Genomic DNA, 12,365 nt, shown 5'->3' on the forward strand with positions numbered 1-12,365 from the left:
CAAGACTATAGATATATTAGTCTTTTCGTTTCTGATTAGGTTACTCAAGGAATTGGGTTTTTTTTTATTAGTTGTATTTTTTTTTTTTTTTTTTTTTAATATTATATGATGAATTTTTTACATTGCACTTTCGCGCATTATTTTTATCCGTCGAAGCCAAGAGCCATTTAAATACGGAGATTAAAGGTATCGTAAAATAATCCTGTCCTATCCTATTATTTTATTAATTACGCAGTGTCTACGTATTGTGTATATATGCGTGTGTGTATGTGTATGTGGTTGTGTTTGTGTGTATTTCTTTTTCTATATATGTATATTTTTTTTTCCATTTTAGCTTCCTATGTGTAACATATTATAAAAATATGTATGTGAAATTCTGATCGCACTGTAAAACGATTTCCTGTTCCTCGTTCGAGGCGTATACTGTCTTCCTACGTTAAATGTCATATTAGAAAGATTTATTTACAAATTATACAAAGAACAAAATACTTGTTTTACAAAATAATCCGTTCGATGTATGCATTTAAACGTTCACTTTTAAAAGATTTCAATCTTTAAAAAACCGAATGTGACACGAACGTGTTTTGAAAGAAAAGAAATCATCTTTTTGAGATCGTAATATGAAAATTATAGAAGAAAATTAGATACTTTCAGCAAATAATTTTATTCTGAAGTAGTGAAAAATTCGAATTGTTTATTACGAACCAAATGTATATAATGATAACGATTAAATGAGGTAAAGAGTAAATACATGTATAAATGTATATTTAAACTCAAAAAACAAAACGAAATAAGAAAACTTACAAAGCCTCTGCGGTATATCATATGTAAATATATATACAAGCGTTAGTATTATTCTTTTACGAGATGTTTGGAGTGAAACGCCTTCGTGTAAAGCTCAAACGATATATTTTTTTTTTTTTCGTATTTTCGTTTCATTTATCCCTCTTCTTCTTTATCTTTTTCAATCCTTTTTTTAATTATTTATTAATTTTTTTGTATTAAGTCTTTCATCTAGTTTTCATACAAAAGCTGTACGAAACGCCCTGAATCAGTGATACCATTCCTTATACCCTAAGATTGGCACCGTGTATGTATAGTATACGTGCACAAAGTTATAATTTTTGTTTGTTTGTGTTTGTGAAGAAAAAACGAGAGAGTTAGGAGAGAGAGAAAGAACGAGAACGAGAAAAAGAGAGAGAGAGAGAGAGAGAGAAAGAGAGAAAGGAGCGATCAGATCAACGAAAAAAAAGAAAAAGGAACATAAAAAAATTAAGAGCGAATGAGAAAGAAAGAAAGAAAGAGAGAAAGAGGGGTGTAGAGAAAAATATAGAAAAACATGTTAGTTCGCGTGACTAGTAAACATCTCGCATCGTGTTATTTTTTCGTGTGAAAAATAAATCTCCGCTACCGATACTTTTCGAGCTCTTCTTCGTGAAAAAAAAATGAGAACAAATAGAAAAGAAGTAAAAAAAAAAAGAAAGGTAGAAGAAGAAAAAAGTGATAATGATATTTATAATTACGTGATATCTCACGGCGGATCCTTTTTCGCGTTCCTCGTTGAGGGAGATCTACTTTATTGTTCGTAGAAATGAGTTTCGTTTTAGGAAAGAGCGAGTAAGTGCCTTCTGTCCTCATTGAAATGATAAGATTTCCTTGGGAAAAGAAATCAAATAATCTAGTTCGTTTTAATTACTATTTCTTTACTTTTCCCCTTTTCTCTCTTTTTTTTTCTCTTCCTCCATTTCATTATCCGAAGTATAATTTGTTTTTTCATAAAGTAATTGATCGAAGATTTTTATAAAGAATTCATATGAAACGTGATATAATTAGTACCTACAACCAAGTCATTAATATGTGGTAAATAATAATAAATAATATTTATTATTAAACACTCTCATTTCACAGATTGAAGCATCTTAGTCGGAAACACGAAAGGATCAATTTTCTTTCTGGCAACTTGATTCCTCTGATAAAATTTTATTTTCAAATTTCGTATCTCGTTACACATTCGTACCAACGTAGTTTTGAATAATTATAACAAAAGTAAAAACTTCTCTCTCTCTCTCTCTCTCTCTCTCTCTCTCCCCTTTTGTCCCCGCTCTCTTTACCCCTTTTTCTTTCTTCTTCTCTAATTCTTTTTCACGCGTTATCTCTTTTTCTCTTCCTATTTTATTTCTTACTCTTTTTATCTCTCATCCTTTCGTTCAAGCACACAAAGTTCCATTCGTAGAAGTCTGGGCCAGCGTTCTCTCTTGATCGACAGATAAAAAACACCACAGATAAAACACGTAGAAGACGTAAAAACGATAAGAGACGTTGAAAACGCGTTTTCTTTCCTGCAATTCTTTTCTTTTCTTTCCTTTTTTTTTCTTTTGCTTATTTTCTTTCTTCTTAACGTACAACTATAAAACAGTTTTAATACCACTCACGAATTCGCAAGTCGCGAACGTTCATCGAGAGCGGATAAACACTTGCGCAAAAGGTTCTTCTCTTCTTTTCCTTTCTCTTCTTTCCGCATTTCTTTTCGTTTCTTTTTACTCTTAGTCTCGTATAAGCATCACGTTCAATCGTAAGACATTCGTTTGACATTAAAAACCGCGATTAAAGTGTCTCGAGAAGATTTTGAACCAAAAGTGCTGGTGCGGTCACACGAGCCTTTCCCTTTCTTGTTTGTCGACAGGTCCGTACGGTGCAACGAGGTGCCCTTTCCAATTGTTCGGACTTGTTGCTGTCTTGTTCCAATTGCATCGACACGCTCGCGACCCGGGGCGTTGAACAATTCTCCTCCTAAAACAATAAATTATTTGATTTCAATAAAACGTCATTATCGATCGATCTTCTGATCGTTAATTTTATCTATGAACTTTGATAAAATCGAATAATAAAATGAAAAAGATTGGAAATATGTATACGAACGTTCTTCCTAAGATTTTTCTATTCAAATTTCTAATTTAATCACATGTCGAATTATTGCAAATAAGAGATCTTCATAGGTGCATACTTACAAAATCCTACCACATAGATATAATAAATGTAAGATTTTAATGCGATTATAAGAAATGTGAAAGATAGAATGTTCTCTTTTTGGTGACGGTTATCATCTTGATTTCTAACGACATATTTTCCGAACTCGTATTTGACGTTAAGTCGAACGAATTTGCAATAATTATTAGGTCTGACTTATTATTGTTAGTCCAAGACGAAAAAGAAATGATGAAAAAGACAGAAAATAGAACTTGTAAGAGGAAATAAGAAAAGAAGGAAGGAAGGAAGGAAGGAAGAAATGCGACTATCTGAATTGCGTAAGTTTTTACGAGTTGAATCTTTAATGACTGGAACGAATCGTGCTTGGGTTTTTTCTTCGCCTCGTGAGAAGAAAACTAGCGAAAGGAGAAGAGAGAAGAGAAAAAAGAGAGGCAGAGGAGAGTGAGAGAGAGCAAACGACTCGATAGAAAGGTGAATTCATTCGATCGAAATTATAGCGATACTACGTGACCTGAGAAGTTTAATTAATCTTTTAAAGGGGAAACATGCTGTGGAAAAGGGCCAAAGATACCACTACATCGATACATGCATACCAAAGCTTACGAGCAGAAGAGAGATTCTCTCAAATTAATCGCACTTTGGTAGTCTTTCGTAGGAGATAAATGATTGATGGTAGTAAGAGACTTTTTACGAAGAAAAAACTTGCTAAAATTCAATATAACTATATTACAGTATTGTGTTCTGTGGTTATATTGTATTACGTATTTAGGAAAATGTTATTTTATTAAATAACATTGACTTCATAAAAGTATCATTATTGAATGTACTTTAACTAATTATTGAATAAAATTGTATTCAAATGAAAAGCATAAAAAATGAGAAGAACCAGAACGACAATATACATTTTGAAATTTATTCGATAATGGTTAATAATTCAATTTGTTTACTTGGAACATTCGAATAAAAGATTTCAGAGTGACAATATAAATCTGTATAAATGGATTGGGAAAAGAGAAAAAGCAACGACTAAAGTTTATCGAATGTCGCATCGTAAAGTGGTTATCTGTTATACTATTTGTCTGCATATTTATTATGCTCATAAAATCCCCTGGCCTGCTTTTGTCCGTTCCTCAATTCGCATTGGCACGATCTTCGTGCCTGTTACTCTATCGTGGCTGTCGTTATCGATACATTATTAAAATTTATTATTCGCCGTGCTTTTGAGCTCCCATACGCATTTAATCGCACGCAATTCATCTACCTTTTGAGCGAAAGCTCTCTTTCCTTTCTTTTATTTTCTCTTTCTTTCTTTCTCCCTCTCTTTCTACGTTCATTATATTCAATCTATATGTATCTCTCATTTCCTATTTTATATTATTCATAATAAGTCACTCGAAAATCCGTCTAGTGATATTCAATTTCCTTTAAAAATAATAAACTCAGAGTTATAATGACAAGATCGAACTAACCGATAGGCAAAGATTTCTTTGGTGTTGATGAGCTCTTTGACGTGATTCGCTCTGAAGTTGCCACGCGCGAATATAAAGATCACCACGATATATCAAGCCACCCCTTTTGGCTCGTAACATCAAGTGCCATCTGAAACACAATGATATTATCGATTAGATGATGACCAAGTGTATCAATTCAAAGTAAATAATTCACATATCATTCGTGATTGTTTCCAAAAATGTATTACATCCGTTATACGAAAATATTTCGTCGTTTTTAGAACAAAAAACAAAACAAAATATGCGACGTTAAAAAGAAAAAGGATAAAAGATCTATATCCATTAGCCTATTAAAAAAGCCTAGTCATTTTTCCCCCATAATATCTTTATCATAAGAAAAAAAAAAAAAGAAAAAGGGAGAGAAAATTCCCTTCTGTCCAAACTAGAGTGAGTTCATTGCTGACTATCCATTCAAGTGAGTTCTTATGAAACAAAATCCTAAGCAACATACATATTTACCCTTTTTACGCGTTACTTCATATGCAAGTTTATTCACTGATCCCTATCATAGGTTGTCTCTTTATCTCCTCGCACATGCGCACATAAGAGTATCATATTTACGAGACGGAGAAAGGGGTGAATAGGATGTTTGCATCTGGTGAGGTCGACGCTCGTCGTAGGGATTGCCGAGAAGGTAAAGCCGCACGATTCTTCACCCCTTCGATATGTTTGACCCGTGACTTTCCGATGATGCTTATCATCTTTCCTTTGTTCATTCTTTATATCGATCGATCGATTTTCCTACCCTTCTTAGCGTGATCATTCACCGAAAGAAGAATTCATAGTTCATTAATTCTTGGTCCAATCATCCCCCTCTCTCTCTCTTTCTCTCTCTTTCCCCTCTATTTCTTTTCATAACACTTCCCACCTACATGCTTTTCGAAGGTTAAACTTTTGGTAGAGAATTCGTCCAATGATTATCGATTATATTACCTTTATTATCTACAAATAATAACGTAATAATGTTACACAGTAACTGCTTTGACGTGAAAAGCATCATATTCGATTAGTTTGTTTTGAAGGAGAAGATGAAAGAGCGATTAAACGCTCGATTAAAAGCTAACTTTAGTCATTTATGAATTATCCCACCACCGTTGACAGAACATTCAATGATCAATAATTTTCATGATTAGCTTTGAATTGAAATTAAATATTATCTTATATATTATACATATGATATGAATAGATTTAAATATATGTAACTGTTTACGTTAATCGATGTACAATACCCTTTGTGTTTATCATTATTTTAAATATAAAAAGTAACTCTGCGCAAACACACACATACTATTAATATTCATAATTTTGATTTTGCAATAATGTTAATGTTAATGTCAAAGTGATATTTTCTAGTAAATTTAGTTAACGTAGAATCGTTGACTTCTATGCAAGTTAGAGTTTTATATTTAACAAAAAGAACGTATATCCTTTCCTTTTCCTTTCCTCTCTCTCTTTCTCTCATTTGTTTTTTATTCGCGGTAAAATCGACGTGCATCTACGTGCGCAGACTTTAGTTCTTTCCATTCAACCATTTTCACTTCGGAGCATTCAATTTTCATCAAAAACCGTTTAGTTTTTGCCATATCTAATGTACGTAATTTTCATAAGTTTTATTTATACTATTGCATGTAAGCACCATAAATTCGTTTTCATATCGTTCGAAAGATTCATTGCAATGAAAGTATTACATGAATAAGATTAATTTAGATCGTTATCAAAGCCATTTCAGTTAATTTACGCGAGTTTGTTCAAGATCACCTCGCCACAATGAAAATGGCACAACTTCAATGGTTCAATCAACTATTCGATTATGTCACATACATACGTTTTTATTTGCTATGTCACGCTTGTAATCTCGACTTTATTATTGCCCTGCTAGTTGAAAGAGTTTAAAGAAAAATCCGATGAATGAAAAATCTGTGAGACTTCTTGAAGCTACAATTAATCAATATAACAATAATATAATGATAATAAATATGGTGTTGAAAAAAATAATAATAATTAATAACGATGGCTTATAAGCAATGTTAAATCACAAAAGAGATGGATAAAATAATTTGATTGGATGATCGTATTAAAACGTAACCAGTGACAGGACAGTAAAGCTCTTAGGTATGATCGCATTTTCACGTTCATTAGCAAAGCGAATTCTCGAGCAAGCGAACAAACGTGCAATGAATTCCGCAGTGAAAATAAAGTCCAGGCTAGCCACGACAAGGGTGGTTACAACGAAGTGGTAACACGCGTAGCTTCAACCAGTGATATCGGCCATTTGGTGGCTCACCGATAGAGCGGATGAAACACGGTGCTCCATGAATTATAAAATCGCCATTTACGTTGGAAGATAAAGGCCACTCTTCGGCCGATAGAAACGGGAGAGAGAAAGAGAGGTGGATTAGAGTGGGAACGCCTCCCAGCGTAATATCGCATCGAACGCGTGAAAACGATACCGACGAACTTGATTTAAAAGTATGGCTAGCTAGCTAGCTTGCTAGGCTATGGTCCTTTTTGTATTTCCCGCCGGAGATATCACCTGCTCCCAAAACACTCTCGAATCTCTCGATGCGAGGATCGATATCGCTATCGATAGCTATCACGATCGATATCATTGATCTCGAACGATTCTCCCTCTCTAATAATAGTGCAAAGACTATCGTTGACATTTTTTTCACGTGACGACTAGCTGTTCTCTTTCTGCTATAGAGAGTTTTAAAAATAGCCTCGAAGTTTGTGGGCGCTTCGCCGAAGCGAGCTCGAACTCGAACTCGAACTCGAACGCGATAGTGTCCTGTTGTTGAAAACAGATACGCATTCGGCGGGTAGCGGTAAATTTTCGATTTATCGCCGCGCCGAGCGCTTAATACAACAACGACGACGTTATCGCCATATCGTGACATTATTTTACGGATGGTAGATCTTTTTTTTTTCTTTGATTTGTGTCGGTTGAATACAAAATGAAATGAATAGAACGAAAGCTAACTTGCGAATATTTGCTATTTCTCGATTGACGCTTCTCCCATCGAATATGGTAAAATTTCGATGGCCGCGATTTACGTGAATGTTGGTATTCATCCTTGCGTGTCTCTTTTTCTCTCTGTCTCCCTGTATTTGTAATCTGTAAATAGGAAGCAAGAGTTGGAAAAATAATTTCGCTGAAAATTTATTTCAACAAAGTACCTATTCTATTTTTACTCTTGTCACCGTACACGATCAAACTGGATAAAAGTAAAAATTAATTACGAAAAAAGAATAAATTCAACAATAGAATCGACAAGGTTGAATCTTTGAATAAGTGTCAAATTATTGACGAACCTTTTTTCGCCTACCGTATTTGAGTCAATTATTTGCCAAATCGATTAACTCTATAAAATAAAAAGTAGATAAAATTGATCAAATTAATATACATTGTCGTGTCATTTATTATTATTGTGGTCGATCATATAAATTATTAAATGAAATTGATTTGAAATAAAAAAAATTTGCAGTATTAATGAAGTGCTTTAATAAGAAAATTTTAAAAAATTCAGAAAGTGGAATTAATCAATTTGGCATATGAACACGGCTCATTTGTGAATTATATATATTTTTATATCTAATAAAACGTATATCAATTAAACGATATTGTTAAAGATGTTTATATATATATATTATTATAAATGAAACTTCATTAAATTGATGGAAAAATTATAAATGTTAGAAACAGAGAAAGAAAGAGAGAGTAAAAGAAAAAATGACAAATAAACGTATGTGGAAACGAATTGTTTTACAACTGCATATTCGTATAAACATATAAAATAAACTATTTAGGTATAAAATTCAAAAAGTCAGCAAGTTTTCAACCTTCATCAATCAGTTGCTACTGTCTATCGTAATCTCTTTGAAAGATGAGAGAGGAAATAACGTATGAACGTATTACTTCCGGACCATTGTGATAACGCAATAACGTACTTAATATCTGACCAACACAGATTTTACGATATTCGCTAAATGAACCAAAAAGCTTTATTAATTTTTCCTTTCTTTTTTTCTGTTTTGTATTTTTCTTTTTTAATATTTGAATAACGCATTAGAAATAATTGAGGTCGTGGGAATGTTCACTGTGGTTTATTGCTTTTATGAATAAGAGACCCAAAAAACGAGTTTTTCTCATAACTATTCTAAATTCCAGAGACCAATTTTTTGTCGATCAGCTTACCTAACCATTTATATATCATTTCTTTTAACTATAATATCGTTCCGTGCATGTATTGGAATTTATAAATTATCTTATGGTATGTTATATATACATATATGTTACGATCCAAGTAGTAATACTGAAATTATATACGTTGCCAGTAGGACAATGTATAGATTGCCCGGTCAATCCACAAAATGCCCAGAGGGTAAATGAGAAAACCCTGACAAAACACATCAAAAAACCTTGACGCAACGTTTTGAAAAAACTAACAAAAGCCTGAAAAATAACTCTAGCGCAAACCTGAAAAAACGCTGGTAAAATCCTGAAACAATCCTTGATATATATATATATTATGATATTATTCTAAATTTAAATAATAATTAATAGAGCAATCTACTAGTTTTTATTGATTAAATGTAATCGAGATAAGTCCTGAATAAATTTCTTATTTAAATTTTATAAGAAATAACGGAATAGGAGAGATGTTATCGGGTTATGAATTCTCATTTTCATTTAAACAAATGTGAACATTGCTTGTAACAAATAGTTATAATCTATGTGAACAAATCCAATATTTTATGTTGGATAACAACGGAACGATTAATTAATTCCATAAAATACCTTTAAAGCGTTATTTAAAGTTTTACTAAATAGTAATCAACGTAGACTAGTTCGTTAAGGGGTTATACCTAGTTGTGAGGCCAAGAAAAGGCATTTCTTTACAAGTATTTTCTGGAAAAGCGTTCTAATTGAATAATACAGGAAGTATTAATGCATTTAGTAGCGTTTTTAAACTTTATATTGGCACTATTTATTCAAAAGAATCTTTAGTTACACTGCTCCTATAGACGATCTCCTGGAGGCCCTCTAAAAAAAGGTGTCCTTCGGTGAGCACGATATCTCCGGTTTTGATTATTTAAAATAAAAAAATTAGAAAAATTCTGTTAGTGGATAGATGAATGTAGGTAGTAATCGAAAAAATAGTCGATATTTTGATTTTAGACAACATAGCTGCTGCTAAAAGAAAAATTTTCGACCAAAATTTTTTCGTAAAATTGTTTAAAAATATAGAAATAATTTTCAGAAATCTTATTTCTTTGATTATTGCCTGCAGAATATACCTGAAAAAGTTGTATAAAATTTGAAATTGATCGGTTAAGCCGTTTTTAAGAAATCGTGGTCACCGACTTCAAAAACACCATTTTGAGAAAAACGCGTTTAAAGTTTCAAAAAGACGTTTACACATAGTTAAAAATTAGTGTTTGCAGCTAAAGAATATTTGAATTTTTCAGAGAATATACTCCAATATATGTACATTCCGAAAATACAAAAAAAAATCAATTTTTTGAAATGTTTTTACTAGGTATAACCCCTTAAATTTAGATTTACGAAATTATTCGAGGCATCATTTGACGTTGAAAAGACAATAATAGAATCATCGTTGAATGTACAATATGTAAATGTAAAAAAAAATCTGTACCACAAACAAGATTTCATTTGAAGCGTACCAGTCAAATGATTCATCTTTAATATTAGTTCAAAATAAATGGCTTGGTTCGAATCCTCTCAATCCTTTGGAGAAGAGAAAAAAAGAGTCTATGAGATCGATTTTCGATATTTTACCAATTAATCAAGAAAAATGGTCATGCGGGATAAAAGATTTGTAAAAAAAAAAGGAAAAAGAAAAAAAGAAAAGAAAGGAAAAGGAACGTTACTGGAGTTACAGTGATTGGATCATTTCGTTTTTTTTGAGATTATTAAAACGTACATTGCGGGACAAGAAAAGGATAGATAGATGTAATAACGAGATTACGATTATTGTGTCATTTCCTTGTCGCATGCAGGCGTGCGCGCGCGTAAACGCGAGCATAGGCACGCACCCTATCGATCGTAGGACGCGTCATATCGCCTACGAATATAATTTACTACGGCGTTACGTTGGAATATGATTTGTATTTCGGAGAATAGTGAGTTACGAGCTAAACGTTCTCCGTGAGTTTTATATTTTCTTTTACGGAACAATTCGTACGATGAATAATTCACGGATTCGGACTGGAGAAATAGTATGGGAATACCATAATGAAACGTTTGGAAATATGTAGGGAGATTTGAAATATTTACATTCAGCCATTGTATACGAACCTACTTATGTATACCAATATATGTATATACATATGAAATATTTCATGATCGCTTAACGTCGTCGTTTTAGGATAATAGATAATATAGAAAAAATAAAATCTCGGAAAAAAAGTTAGCCCATTCAACGGACTGGGCTCTCTTCGTATCCTTTCCGTTTACAAAGAGATCGAAGTTATTTTCCACGAATGTTAGCTACAATATGCGTTCGAATGTGATTCGCATTTATATTGGAAATACAAAAACGACAGATATTAAAGTATTCGTCTAGCCTCTTCTTATTATCACTGGTATCACAAATATCACTAAAACATTGTCCAAATCTTTCTGTACTATTCCACGAGCAGTTTAGATATGCATTTTACTTGTCTTACGTTCACGAGCAATCTTTCTTACGAAATTTTCGTACGCACTCGGACGTGACATCGAACGAGAAAGCACCGGCTGCAAAAACAACGCGAATTGTCGCCGACAAATTCACCGTCCGCATTTTATAGACGCTATTTGCTGAACGCTGGGCTACTACAAAAGGGGAAAGGATTACAGTGCGAGACTACGTACGAGTGCGGGAGAGAGAGAGAGAATTGAAGCCGTATTCGCGAGATCGAGAAAAAACACTGGAAAGCCATTCCAGTCTGCCAGCAAACGCTCGAGTTAAGTGCGTTGGACGACGAAAGTCGCATGAAAATGCATCCCCGGAAAGTTTACGTTTAGTCCTCTGTGAAAAATGCATCACTGTTATGTCGGATCTGAAAGACCGGGATTATAATTCCATCGGTACTTTTCTTTTTCCGCTAACGTCATCTATTTAAACGAATTCATTATATCAAGTATCAATTACTAAAAAAGAAATCATAAATCTTCCGAATTTTTTTCCATACCTTTTTATACTATTTTATTAAATATAAACATAATATATTTGAGAAAGGAACGATCTATAATACATTCGTCTTAAAATAGAATGATATTATTAATTCAAAATTTATTGATTTCATTTATTAAGACCATTTTTTTCGGGTCCAAATCAAAATTGTCCACCAGCAACTTTCAGTCAACGCAGAAAATCCGAATTTATCGCACGGCTATTAATCCTATTCTTTATCACTTTGTCCGCCTATCCCTCTCTTTTTCTTTTTTCTTTAACTTTTTCGACAAACGGCTGATATTAGGAGCGTAGCCGAATGAACGAATACCGTACTTGTAAACGTAGCTACGAAATAGGAAAAAAGAAAAAAAGGAAGTAAAACTCACCTGGTTATGAGTTGATGCACTCTCGGCCATTGACCTCTTGACCTGAGAATCCTTGCTGTACCTACAAGCGACGATCTATGCGACGGCGAAACCTCCATGCCCTTGAGATAGTACTTCAACGAGGGCAGCCATTTTCCTGGAAAAGAGACGCGAAGAGGCGATTTGGCATGGAGTTTCGTGCCATACTAAACTCGTCGGGAAAATTCACTGTTGGGTTGGTTCTCAATGCTTCTACTGTTACTACACTCTTAAACTACTAACGTTGAGCTTGTAATATTGTCGAGTCACTTACGCGGTGA

The 12,365-nt window shown here is 33.2% G+C and overlaps 1 protein-coding gene across 3 annotated transcripts in view; it reads right to left on the reverse strand.

Annotated features, from left to right (window-relative positions):
* Positions 1 to 2,185: 2,185 nt before the first annotated feature.
* The window catches only part of LOC122525117 (protein O-mannosyl-transferase TMTC1-like), a 156,071-nt gene continuing 145,891 nt past the window's right edge, over positions 2,186 to 12,365 (reverse strand). The window contains exons 13-15 of one of the 3 annotated variants that reach the window (XM_043647750.1): positions 12,067 to 12,202; positions 4,458 to 4,587; positions 2,186 to 2,790 (exon numbers count right to left, since the gene is read on the reverse strand). In XM_043647750.1, coding sequence (XP_043503685.1) covers positions 2,605 to 2,790; positions 4,458 to 4,587; positions 12,067 to 12,202 — 452 coding nt within the window. In that variant the 3' untranslated portion in view covers positions 2,186 to 2,604. Of the gene's footprint in view, positions 2,791 to 4,457; positions 4,588 to 5,955; positions 7,615 to 12,066; positions 12,203 to 12,365 lie in introns of those variants that run through there. The other 2 variants (XM_043647751.1, XM_043647752.1) reach the window with 2 other exon arrangements.

The sequence above is a fragment of the Polistes fuscatus genome, unplaced genomic scaffold, assembly GCF_010416935.1.
Source record: "Polistes fuscatus isolate 324 unplaced genomic scaffold, CU_Pfus_HIC Scaffold8, whole genome shotgun sequence".
NCBI classification, from domain to species: domain Eukaryota; kingdom Metazoa; phylum Arthropoda; class Insecta; order Hymenoptera; family Vespidae; genus Polistes; species Polistes fuscatus.